Source organism: Salvelinus fontinalis, chromosome 2 (assembly GCF_029448725.1).
Source record: "Salvelinus fontinalis isolate EN_2023a chromosome 2, ASM2944872v1, whole genome shotgun sequence".
Classification (NCBI taxonomy): domain Eukaryota; kingdom Metazoa; phylum Chordata; class Actinopteri; order Salmoniformes; family Salmonidae; genus Salvelinus; species Salvelinus fontinalis.
Genome location: NC_074666.1, coordinates 7,475,695 through 7,489,430, shown reverse-complemented (window position 1 = coordinate 7,489,430; position 13,736 = coordinate 7,475,695). Strand labels below are relative to the sequence as shown.

The 13,736-nt window shown below is 43.7% G+C and overlaps 1 protein-coding gene across 3 annotated transcripts in view; it reads right to left on the bottom strand.

Moving 5' to 3' along the window:
* Window positions 1–5,542: 5,542 nt before the first annotated feature.
* Window positions 5,543–13,736, bottom strand: part of LOC129810977 (spermatid perinuclear RNA-binding protein-like) — a 229,974-nt gene continuing 221,780 nt past the window's right edge. For all 3 annotated transcript variants that reach the window (XM_055862037.1, XM_055862029.1, XM_055862046.1), the window contains one exon: window positions 5,543–13,730. In XM_055862037.1, coding sequence (XP_055718012.1) covers window positions 13,636–13,730 — 95 coding nt within the window. In that variant the 3' untranslated portion in view covers window positions 5,543–13,635. The remainder of the gene's footprint in view (window positions 13,731–13,736) is intronic.

Sequence of the window (13,736 nt, the reverse complement as noted above, 5' to 3'; positions counted from 1 at the left end):
GATCTGGCCTTGTCAGGTGTGTTGGGTCAGAGTTGGAGAGATCTGGCCTTGTCAGGTGTGTTGGGTCAGAGTTGGAGGGATCTGGCCTTGTCAGGTGTGTTGGGTCAGAGTTGGAGGGATCTGGCCCTGTCAGTTAGCTTAAGTTAGGTCAGAGTTGGAGAGATCTGGCCTTGTCAGGTGTGTTGGGTCAGAGTTGGAGGGATCTGGCCCTGTCAGTTAGCCTAAGTTAGGTCAGAGTTGGAGAGATCTGGCCTTGTCAGGTGTGTTGGGTCAGAGTTGGAGGGATCTGGCCCTGTCAGTTAGCCTAAGTTAGGTCAGAGTTGGAGAGATCTGGCCTTGTCAGGTGTGTTGGGTCAGAGTTGGAGGGATATGGCCTTGTCAGGTGTGTTGGGTCAGAGTTGGAGGGATCTGGCCTTGTCAGGTGTGTTGGGTCAGAGTTGGAGGGATCTGGCCTTGTCAGGTGTGTTGGGTCAGAGTTGGAGGGATCTGGCCTTGTCAGGTGTGTTGGGTCAGAGCTGGAGGGATCTGGCCTTGTCAGGTGTGTTGGGTCAGAGTTGGAGGGATCTGGCTTTGTCAGGTGTGTTGGGTCAGAGTTGGAGGGATCTGGCCCTGTCAGTTAGTTTAAGTTAGGTCAGAGTTGGAGAGATCTGGCCTTGTCAGGTGTGTTGGGTCAGAGTTGGAGGGATCTGGCCCTGTCAGTTAGCCTAAGTTAGGTCAGAGTTGGAGAGATCTGGCCTTGTCAGGTGTGTTGGGTCAGAGTTGGAGGGATATGGCCTTGTCAGGTGTGTTGGGTCAGAGTTGGAGGGATCTGGCCTTGTCAGGTGTGTTGGGTCAGAGTTGGAGAGATCTGGCCTTGTCAGGTGTGTTGGGTCAGAGTTGGAGGGATCTGGCCTTGTCAGGTGTGTTGGGTCAGAGTTGGAGGGATCTGGCCTTGTCAGGTGTGTTGGGTCAGAGTTGGAGAGATCTGGCCTTGTCAGGTGTGTTGGGTCAGAGTTGGAGGGATCTGGCCTTGTCAGGTGTGTTGGGTCAGAGTTGGAGGGATCTGGCCTTGTCAGGTGTGTTGGGTCAGAGTTGGAGAGATCTGGCCTTGTCAGGTGTGTTGGGTCAGAGTTGGAGAGATCTGGCCTTGTCAGGTGTGTTGGGTCAGAGTTGGAGGGATCTGGCCTTGTCAGGTGTGTTGGGTCAGAGTTGGAGGGATCTGGCCTTGTCAGGTGTGTTGGGTCAGAGTTGGAGAGATCTGGCCTTGTCAGGTGTGTTGGGTCAGAGTTGGAGAGATCTGGCCTTGTCAGGTGTGTTGGGTCAGAGTTGGAGAGATCTGGCCTTGTCAGGAGTGTTGGGTCAGAGTTGGAGGGATCTGGCCTTGTCAGGTGTGTTGGGTCAGAGTTGGAGGGATCTGGCCTTGTCAGGTGTGTTGGGTCAGAGCTGGAGGGATCTGGCCTTGTCAGGTGTGTTGGGTCAGAGTTGGAGGGATCTGGCTTTGTCAGGTGTGTTGGGTCAGAGTTGGAGGGATCTGGCCCTGTCAGTTAGTTTAAGTTAGGTCAGAGTTGGAGAGATCTGGCCTTGTCAGGTGTGTTGGGTCAGAGTTGGAGGGATCTGGCCCTGTCAGTTAGCCTAAGCTAGGTCAGAGTTGGAGAGATCTGGCCTTGTCAGGTGTGTTGGGTCAGAGTTGGAGGGATATGGCCTTGTCAGGTGTGTTGGGTCAGAGTTGGAGGGATCTGGCCTTGTCAGGTGTGTTGGGTCAGAGTTGGAGAGATCTGGCCTTGTCAGGTGTGTTGGGTCAGAGTTGGAGGGATCTGGCCTTGTCAGGTGTGTTGGGTCAGAGTTGGAGGGATCTGGCCTTGTCAGGTGTGTTGGGTCAGAGTTGGAGAGATCTGGCCTTGTCAGGTGTGTTGGGTCAGAGTTGGAGGGATCTGGCCTTGTCAGGTGTGTTGGGTCAGAGTTGGAGGGATCTGGCCTTGTCAGGTGTGTTGGGTCAGAGTTGGAGAGATCTGGCCTTGTCAGGTGTGTTGGGTCAGAGTTGGAGAGATCTGGCCTTGTCAGGTGTGTTGGGTCAGAGTTGGAGGGATCTGGCCTTGTCAGGTGTGTTGGGTCAGAGTTGGAGGGATCTGGCCTTGTCAGGTGTGTTGGGTCAGAGTTGGAGAGATCTGGCCTTGTCAGGTGTGTTGGGTCAGAGTTGGAGAGATCTGGCCTTGTCAGGTGTGTTGGGTCAGAGTTGGAGAGATCTGGCCTTGTCAGGAGTGTTGGGTCAGAGTCAGCCGGCCTGTGAGGTGTAATCTAATCTACACTGAGTGTACAAAACACATGCTCTTTCCATGACATTGACTGACCAGGTCAATCCAGGTGAAAACTATGATCCCTATTTTATGTCACTTGTTAAATCCACTTCAATCAGTGTAGATGAAGGGGAGGAGACAGGTAAAATAAAGATTTTTACGCCTTGAGAAAATTGAGACATGGTTTGTGTATGTGTTCCATTCAGAGGGGGAATGGGCAAGACAAAATATTTACGTTCCTGTGAACGGCGTAGGTGCCAGGTGCACCGGTTTGTGTCAAGAACTGCAATGCTACTGGGTTTTTCATGCTCAATAGTTTCCCATGTGTATCAAGAATGGTTCTCCACCCAAAGGACATCCAGACAAATTGAAACTGTGGGAACTTTGTAGAGTACATGCCTTGTGGAGTACATGCCTTGTAGAGTACCTGCCTTGTAGAGTACATGCCTTGTGGAGTACATGCCTTGTGGAGTACATGCCTTGTAGAGTACATGCCTTGTAGAGTACATGCCTTGTAGAGTACATGCCTTGTGGAGTACATGCCTTGTGGAGTACATGCCTTGTGGAGTACATGCCTTGTGGAGTACATGCCTTGTAGAGTACATGCCTTGTGGAGTACATGCCTTGTGGAGTACATGCCTTGTAGAGTACATGCCTTGTAGAGTACATGCCTTGTGGAGTACATGCCTTGTAGAGTACATGCCTTGTGGAGTACATGCACTGATGAATTGAGGCTATTCTGAGGGCTAAAGGGGGTTCAACTCAATATTAGGAAGGTGTTCCTAATGATTTGTACACTCAGTGTATCTGCAGAATCTTGGAGGATCAGGTTGTGTCCGTTTGCTTACAATGCAACAAGCCTCAGATTACTGTGCTGATGGACTGGTGTCGTCTTACCAAACAGAAACTCATTTCAGCATGGACAGCAGACCTGGGTCCAAATCATTTTAAATGCTTTAGCTGGGCTTGATTTAGTTTAACAGGTGCAATGAAACAAATAGGAGAGTTGCAATAGTATTTGAACCCGGTTCTGATGGACAAACAGGGCCTCACACACAAGGGCTAATATCAGGAATATGTGACAGTTATTTATACAACTAATATCTTGTAACCGCCTGATTTGTAACACAGTGCTCAAAATATGACAGGAGCTTTATGGGAGATGTTAGAGTGAGAAGAGAAAGGATAACAGACTGAGTGATGCTCAGAATACATTTTAATTGAAGTGCATACTAACAGTCATCTGAGGTTCTAGTCGTGTGTGTGGGTGCGCGTATGTAATGACTCAAGATGATCGTTTACAGACCCCCCCCCCCCCCTAGCGATGAAAATTGGAGATGTCATTAGAGATGTCATGTAATACGGTGACTCACTCAGAAGCTATGCTGCTCTGCGTGTGATTGACAGCTGTTGTGCACAACTATCCCAGGCCTAATAGACTCTTTAGCCTCCTCATCCGCCCCAATTATCATCAAACTAACTGTAAAACAAGATTCAATCTTTACTTCTGAGAAAAAACACCTACAATCCCTGGTATGTTGTTCAGCCTTTTCCTTGGACACTATCATCGTGACTTGCATCGAACTATACTGAACTAAACATATAAACGCAACATGCAACAATTTCATAAAAGGAAATCAGTCAATTTAAATAAATAAATTAGGCTCTAATCTAAGGATTTCACGACTGAGCAGGGGCGCCCAGCCAACCAGAATGAGTTTTTCCACACACAAAAGGGCTTTATTACAGACAGAAATACTCCTCAGTTTCATCAGCTGTCCGGGTGGCTGGTCTCAGACGATCCCACGGGTGAAGAAGCCGGATGTGGAGGTACTGGGCTGTTGTGGTTACATGTGGTTTGCGGTTGTGAGGCTGGTTGGACGTACTGCCAAATATTTTAAAATGACGTAGGAGGCAGCTTATGGTAGAGAAATGAACGTTCAATTCTCTGGAAACAGCTCTGGCGGACATTCCTGCCGTCAGCATACCAATTGCCCGCTCCCTCAAAACTTAAGACATCTGTGGCATTGTGTTGTCCCCAGCACAAGGTGCACCTGTATAATGATCATGCGGTTTAATCAACTTGTTGATATGCCACACCTATCAGGTGGATAGATTATCTCGGCAAAGGAGAAATCCTCACTAACAGGGAGGTAAACAAATGCATGCACAACATTTGAGAGAAATACGTTTTTTGTGCATATGGAACATTTCTGAGATATTTTTATTTCACCTCATGAAACATGGAACCAATACTTTACATGTTGCGTTAATATTTTTGTTCAGTAATAGATGTAAGATCTTCAATCTCTACTGAGAAAAAACACTAGTAGCCCTAGTATATTCTTCTACTCTTTTAGAGGTCAGGTAGCCTAGTGGTTAGAGTGTTGGGCCAGTAACCAAAAGGTTGCTGGATCGAATCCCTGAGCTGACAAGGTAAAAATCTGTCATTCTGCCCCTGAACAAGGCAGTCAACCTACTGTTCCCCGGTAAGCCATCATAGTAAATAAGAATTTATTCTTAACTTACTTGCCTTGTTAAATGTAAATACATTTATATACAACCTTATATACTCAGCATATGGTCTGATATACCACAGCTGTCAGCCAATCAGCATTCATGGCTCGAACTACCCAGTTTTTAGTGTTTTTACTCATCAATCTACACCCCATAATGACAAAGCAAAAACAGATTTTTTTTAATTTTTGCAAATGTATTAAATATAAAAAACGGAATTCACATTTACATAAGTATTCAAATGCTTTACTCAGTACTTTGTTGAAACACTTTTGGCAGCGATTACAGCCTTGAGTCTGACGCTACAAGCTTGGCACGCCTGTATTTGGAAAGTTAATCCCATTATGTTCTACAGATCCTCTCAAACTCTATTTTCCAGACTCTGTCTGGGCCACTCAAGGTCATTCAAAGACCACATTTTTACAAAAATGTCTAAAAACCTGTTTTTGCTTTGTCATTATGGGGTATTGGGTGTAGATTGAGGGGAAAAAAAGTAATTTAATCAATTTTAGAATAAGGCCGCAACGTAACAAAATGTGGAACAAGTCAAGGGGTGTAAATACTTTCAGAATGGACTGTATATAATCAGCCTTTAATAATCAGCCTTATATACAACCTTTTATACTCTATTATAATATACTGTTCGGTCTCCACTATCATAACTTCCATCAAACTAGCTATAAAACATTCAATCTCTGCTTCTGAAGGAAAAGAGACAAGGATAGTAAAATAATACACCACACAGAAAAAAATGGTTTATAGGCTTAATTTATTTCATGGTAATATAAAAACGTTTTGACACTTTAAATAATATTCAGCAATTTTTATTTTTTCAAGCATAAATGATGGCAAACACAGTGACAACCATATCACCATGGTGACTTTGCTACTAATAATTTAATACCACAGCTAGCAAACATCTACTGCCGTCATTTCCAATGAATAGCTTCTATATTTAAGCACATCTCGCTCACAGAGGTTTGTGCACAAACACCACTTCACATTGGATTACCTTGTTGATTATAACTTTATAGTTCAAATTTATATACTTTATTATTTTATGCCACATGATTATAATAAAAAATATGAAACGCACAACTCTGACAAGTCGGGCTGATTTCTATGGAGTTACTTTTGTGGCAAAAAAATCCTAAACTTTTACTTGATTTTATTGGCGCAAACGTAATTCCACAGTTTCCTCTCGGTCAAAATAATAAAACTAAAATGGAGGATTCTATATACAGAAAGATGGAGGGACGAGTCCATCGCTCAGAAGACGCCACGCTCAAAAAACATTGTAAATAAATAAGAGAATAATAATTAGAAATGTAAACAAACCAGGCAGGAAGTGCCCAAATGACTCACACAAGTAGTTTCAAAAAGATGTATAGATGTATATATGTTTATCATATATATTCTGTCTATATATGTCTTTACAAAAATGCAATTACTGTAGCTCTGCTATGGCCATACATTCTACTCTACAACAGTATACATTCCAAACCAAAGCGTTTCGATCGACAGCCAGGATATTGGAACATTGTAATATTGCACATGGGATGGGTTTTCCACTTGTGACAGACTATCTCCCATACTGTGAGAGACTTAACCCTGAACTATGTGCTGCGGCTATTTAGAGCACGGACAGACATGAAGAAAACGTTCAGTTCAGCATTTTCATTTCGCGAAGCCTCGCTCTCATAGGCCAAAACCAGATCTGAATCATATTTCAGAACTGCTGCAGGCTGGATCACAAAATTGAATTCCCGGCATTCTACTTTGTCCTCGTCCCACACACTAGTCTCCCTCTCTCTCAGTGAATCATGATAGCTGTAGGAAGATTTCCACATATAAACAAAACATAAGTAAACCACTTTACAAGAAGTCTATACACAGCTACAGCCCATTGTAAAGCACCAAGGTACATGTTTATGGGGGGTGGAAGTCATTCCTCTGGAACAAATGGCTCCATTCCCGTAGTATATTTTCAGTAACAGCCTGTGGCTTACCCGGAATACAATCGTTGAGCTGGAGTTGTAGAGCCCCATACGAGAAGAGTCTACACTGTGTGTTATAGTACTGAGGATGTGCGCGACGAGGAGGATGATGAGGGTGGGTGATTGTGAGGTGGGCTGGAATAACTCCGGCTACAGTGTGTGTGTGTGCGTGCGTGTGTGTGTCCGGTGGGCCCTGAGTAGGAGGTGGTAGAATATTGCTAATGTGGTTTTGTGCTTGTTGTATCCCATGTCAGGCAGGAGGACCTATCATAGGGACAGTTTAGGGGACATCGGGAGGGACAAGGTTATATTTCAGCAATTAGGCACCTATGGGGTTTGTGGTATATGGCTGTTCTTAAGCATGACGCAACGCGGAATGCCTGGATACAGCCCTTAGCCGTGGTGTATTGGCCATATATCACAACCCCCTGAGATGCCTTATTGCTATTATAAACTGGTTACCAATGTAATTAGAACAGTAAAAAAAATTTTTTTTTGTCACTTTCAGCCAATCAGCATTCAGGGCTCTAACAACCCGGATTGTAATGTACAATCCATAACACAAATCAAACAATATCATTCAAACAAACATAATCATTGTTCATCACCAACAAGCCAATTAACCAGGGCTGTGAAATTCCTTAGTATCCAAACTAAAAGACATGCTCATTATTGCAATATACACTATTTATACAAAAGTATGTGGACAACCCTTCAAATTAGTGGATTTTGCTAATTCAGCCACACCAGTTGCTGACAGGTGTATAAAATCGAGCACACTGCCATGCAATCTCCATAGACAAATATTGGCAGTAGAATAGCCTTACTGAAGCTCAGTGACTTTCAACGTGGCACCGTCATAGGATGCCACATTGTCAAATTCCTGCCCTGCTAGAGCTGCCACGGTCAACTGTAAGTGCTGTTATTGTGAAGTGGAAACGTCTAAGAGCAACAAGGGCTCAGACGTGAAGTGGTAGGCCACACAAGCTCACAGAACAGGACCGCCGAGTGCTGAAGCGTGTAACGCGTAAAAATCACCTGTCCTCGGTTGCAGCACTCACTACCGAGTTCCAAACTGCCTCTGGAAGCAACGTCAGCACAATAACTGTTCATCAGGAGCTTCATGAAATGGTTTCCATGGCCGAGCAGTGGAAATGTGTTCTCTGGAGGGATGAATCATGCTTCACCATCTGGCAGTCCAACGGTCGAATCTGGGTTTGGCGGATGCCAGGAGAACACTACCTGTCCCAATGCATAGTGCCAACTGTAAAGTTTGGTGGAGGATGAATAATGGTCTGGGGCTGTTTTTCATGGTTCGGGCTAGGGCCCTTAGTTCCAATGAAGGGAAATCGTAACGCTACAGCCTACAATTACATTCTAGTGCTTCCAACTTTGTGGCAACAGTTTGGGGAAGGACCTTTCCTGTTTCAGCATGACAGTGCCCCCGTGCACAAAGCAAGGTCTATACAGAAATGGTTTGTCAAGATCGGTGTGGAAGAACTTGACTGGCCTGCACAGAGCCCTGACCTTAACCCCATCGAACACCTTTGGGATGAATTGGAACACCGATTGCGAGCCAGGACTAATCGCACAACATCAGTGCCTGACCTCACCAATGCTCTTGTGGCTTAATGGAAGCAAGTCCCCAACATCTAGTGGAAAGCCTTCCCAGAAGAGTGGAGGCTGTTATAGCAGCAAAGGGGGGACCAACTCCATATTAATGCCCATGATTTTGGAACGAGATGCTCGACAAGCAGGTGTCCACATACTTTTGGTCATGTAGTGTATTTCAAGCCATTTATATATTCTGCCTGGTCTTCTCATCACGTGGATCTCGTAATAAATGCTAGAATATAGAGCTGTGTGCGCAGTAGTACAATCTACCCATTTAGAAGCAGTAACTGAGGCTCGGCTCTCTCCACTACACTACAGATTACAATGTACTACAAATACTATTTGAAATATTTTTTTAAATACTTTTAACTGTATCCTCTCTGGAGTGCCAGATGGCCTGGGTTTGCACTTTTGCGACTATTCTACTGGTTCCATTGCACCAGGCAAGCTCAAGCCCAGTTGAAGTATGTTAAATAGTTTTTGAACCCAGTGTATGCTACTGAAAAACATTGCTTTGCATTGTGTGCCCCCTTAGGAAGCAGAGGCATGGGTCAAAAGACCCCGACGATCAGAGGGAGAAATTTAAAGCCAACCAACACTCAGTTGACATCCAGTAGTATATTATTCACGACGGCCATCTGGCCAGTACATGTCTCAACAACACAGTTGACATCCAGTAGTCTATTATCACGACGGCCATCTGGCCAGAGCATGTCTCAACAACACAGTTGACATCCAGTAGTCTATTATCACGACGGGCCATCTGGCCAGAGCATGTCTCAACAACACAGTTGACATCCAGTAGTCTATTATCACGACGGGCCATCTGGCCAGAGCATGTCTCAACAACACAGTTGACATCCAGTAGTCTATTATCACGACGGCCATCTGGCCAGAGCATGTCTCAACAACACAGTTGACATCCAGTAGTCTATTATCACGACGGGCCATCTGGCCAGAGCATGTCTCAACAACACAGTCCTCAGAGAGAGAACAGAATGTAGTGTTAATGGGGTTTCCCCCCCCCCCCCCATGACTTTCTGACCGTAAAGCCTGATTTTTAAATTCTAAGACAAACATAACTTCTAGAGGATGTGTATTGTCTAGGCAGTAGCCAGTTGTCAGATCATTTAGTGATGGATATATTCGTATCAGTCTAGTGCATTTACTTTAAAGTGGCAATATGTACATTTTTGGGCAACCCCACCAAATTCACATAGAAATGTGAGACATAGATCTATCATTCTACTTGAAAGCAAGTCTAAGAAGCAGTAGATATGTTCTATGTGGGCTATTTCTATGCTCCCTGTTCTTAAGTTGTGTCTTTTACTTTCGGTTTTGTACACCAGCTTCAAACAGCTGAAACCACAATATTTTTGATTCTGGAAAATAGATTTCACAGCAGTTTAGATGGTACAATGATTCTCTATACTATCTTATTTTGTCACATAAACTGAAATTAGGTGAACTATTAGAGTTAAATTAGGCGAAATATTAGAGTTTTAGCAACCAGGAAATGGAGGAGCGATTTCTGCATAGTGCAACTTTAAGGATAACAAAGTGATATTACAGAATGTACTCGCGAAATGTTGATTTGCGGTTGATTAAACATTGTTAGCAGCTTTTATATAAATAAGATAAAAAAAACAACAATATATCTTATCTGATCCTATAGTTTGTAATTCATCTTGATATAGGACGAATGTAATGATTTATCCTGTTATACAGTAGGATGCCCACTTATTCAAGACCAGGGAATATGGCCTTGATGCTGAGTTGGTAATCTTGCTGGGCACTGTAGTTCACCACCATCACCACCATACACTAACTTAACCCCACACAAACTCATATCAACTACAGTTACTATGGTTTCACCTGATCAGTTAGATATAACATATCAATGTAGTGTAGTATACTACACAACCGGTCAAAAGTTTTAGAACACCTTCTCATTCAAGGGTTTTTCATTATTTGTACTATTTTCTACATTGTAGAATAATAGTGAAGACATCAGAACTATGAAATAACACATATGGAATCATGTAGCAAGCAAAAAAAATCAAAATATATTTTATATTTCAGATTCTTCAACTAGCCACCCTTTGCCTTGATGACAGCTTGGCATTCTCTCAACCAGCTTCACGAGGTAGTTACCTGGAATGCATTTCAATTAACAGGTGTGCCTTGTTAAACATTCATTTGTGGAATTTCTTTCCTTCTTAATGCGTTTGAGGCAATCAGTTGTGTTGTGATAAGGGGGAGGGAGGGGGGGGGTTTCTTCAACTGCAGTTTCTTCAACTGCAGTCACAAAAACCATCAAGTGCTATGATGGAACTGTCTCTCATGAGGACTGCCACAGGAAAGGAAGACCCAGACTTACCTCTGCTGCAGAGGATAAGTTCATTAGAGTTACCAGCCTCAGAAATTGCAGCCCAAATAAATGCCTCACAGAGTTCAAGTAACAGACACATCTCAACATCAACTGTTCAGAGGAGACTGCGTGAATCAGGCCTTCATGGTCGATTGCTGCAAAGAAACCACTACTAAAGGACACCAATAATAAGAAAAGACTTGCTTGAGCCAAGAAACATGAGAAATGGACATTAGACCGGTGGAAATCTGTCCTTTGGTCTGATGAGTCAAATTTGAGATTTTTGGTTCCAACCACAGTGTCTTTGTGAGATGCAGTATGGGTGAAAGGATGATCTGCGCATGTGTGGTTCCCACCGTGAAGGATGGAGGAGGAGGTGTGATGGTGTGGGGGATGCGATGTCTGTGATTTATTTAGAATTCAAGGCACACTTAACCAGCATGGCTACCACAGCATTCTGCAGCGATACGCCATCCCATCTGGTTTGGCCTTAGTGGGACTATCATTTGTTTTTCAACAGGACAATGACCCAACACACCTCCCAGCTGTGTAAAGGCTATTTGACCAAGAAAGGAGACTGATGGAGTGCTGCATCAGATGACCTGGCCTCCACAATCACCCGACCTCAACTAAATTGAGATGGTTTGGGATGAGTCAGACTGCAGAGTGAAGGAAAGGCAGCCAACAAGTGCTCAACATATGTGGGAACTCCTTCAAGACTGTTGGAAAAGCTTTCCAGGTGAAGCTGGTTGAGAAAATGCCAAGAGTGTGCAAAAGCTGTCATCAAGGCAAAGGGTGGCTATTTGAAGAATCTCAATTATAAAATATATATTTGATTTGTTTAACACTTTTTTGGTTACTACATGATTCCATATGTGTTATCTCATAGTTTCAATGTTTTCACTATTACTCTACAATGTAGAAACTAGTACAAATAAAGAAAAACCCTTGAATGAGAAGGTGTTCTAAAACTTTTGACCGGTAGTGAATATAGTATATCAACTAGAGGGTCATGTTCTACATTTTTTTTATTTCACCTTTATTTAACCAGGTAGGCTAGTTGAGAACAAGTTCTCATTTGCAACTGCGACCTGGCCAAGATAAAGCAAAGCTATGTGACACAGACAACAACCCATGTAAAGCTGTGTGACACAGACAACAACCCATGTAAAGCTGTGTGACACAGACAACAACCCATGTAAAGCTGTGTGACACAGACAACAACCCATGTAAAGCTGTGTGACACAGACAACAACCCATGTAAAGCTGTGTGACACAGACAACAACCCATGTAAAGCTGTGTGACACAGACAACAACCCATGTAAAGCTGTGTGACACAGTAACAACCCATGTAAAGCTGTGTGACACAGACAACAACCCATGTAAAGCTGTGTGACACAGACAACAACCCATGTAAAGCTGTGTGACACAGACAACAACCCATGTAAAGCTGTGTGACACAGACAACAACCCATGTAAAGCTGTGTGACACAGACAACAACCCATGTAAAGCTGTGTGACACAGACAACAACCCATGTAAAGCTGGGGGTTATGAAATGACTGGGTCCTGACTGTCTTTATACAGTAGAGATGTAATGTACATAATGTCAGAGTATACATTATAATTAGATGTAGCCATTAATCAACGTGTGGTTGGACTGTTGCATGGTGGCCGGTTGGCCTGCGACTGAGTTGACAGTAATAAGCTCTGTGTGTTGGTTTGCCTGAGTAGCATGCTAACTTAAAGTAACTGGGCCACCCATCACCTTTACAAGCTGACAAACTGTGAACTGTGCTTTTGGTCCCACGTTCATGCTGTAGGCATGAGAGAGACAGAGGACCGTGGTTGGTCCTGTCTAGGAGGGGTTTCTGTGTTACCCTAGCTGCCCAACACACCCAGCTTATTAAAAGGACAAAGCGTACGGTGCAGTACAGGATACCCTGTGAGCAGAGAGACAGTGGCGCAGTGAGAAATGTTCCACTGAGAAAAGTGTGCTTTCTGACAGGACGTAAACAGGAGGTTGTGTGTTTGTAGTGTCACACAGGAAGTGCGTGTGTATGTGGGGTTGAGAGGGCGGTCGGTTTGCAAGGTTGAGTGAGCGAGCGCCTCTCGTCTGACCAGGCCGTGCTAGCGAAAGGCTCAGACGAGAAGACATGGAGGTGAAAGGATGGCAAAATCTATAAGCTATTCTATAAGCACAGGTGAATTAAGAAACAGGTTTATATTGCATGTTCAGTACTACAGTCAAGTCCATTTCTCAGTGTGTATAAAACGGCAAGAAGAAAGAAAGCTATATTGTGGGATTGTGATTACATATAACTTTCTAAAATAATTTATACCAACAATAAGTATATCATATATTTACATATGTACATCATAAAGAGTATCAACACATGTAATACATATTTATAGAAACTTATACCAGACATATAAATGCATATATTCCATGGTATAGGCACACATACACTCAGTGAATATACAATTGAAGTGATATATTGCAATGCTGTGCTTGGGTAAGACTCAATGGAACATTCACATCATCTCAAGTAAGCTAGAAGCCAAAACAGTTCAGGTGTCGTATTGCTATATAAGAAAAAGACCCAAAGATCAAGGTCCTCAGCTTTTAGTTTTGACGCAGCTGAGATTCAAAAAAGTCCAATCAAATATTGCTTTTTTTTATAGGTCTGTTTCTTTTGATTTGGGTCGTGAGGAGACAGAACAGAGTGAGAGGAGTTCAGTTTGACCACTCGCTGGCTCTGTACCATACGGTGGGAGACAGACAGACAGCCTGCTGGGTCAAAGGGCAAGCCTGGAGCAGCACTGTAGTCAGATAGTTTAGAAGCAACACAACCTGATGGTTCTAGAAGTCAGAGAAGAGATCTTGAGGACCCAACTGAATAATAAATGGTGCGATGGTCCGAGGCTGGTAAAAGGGATTGTCAATGAAAAGACCACCTACAG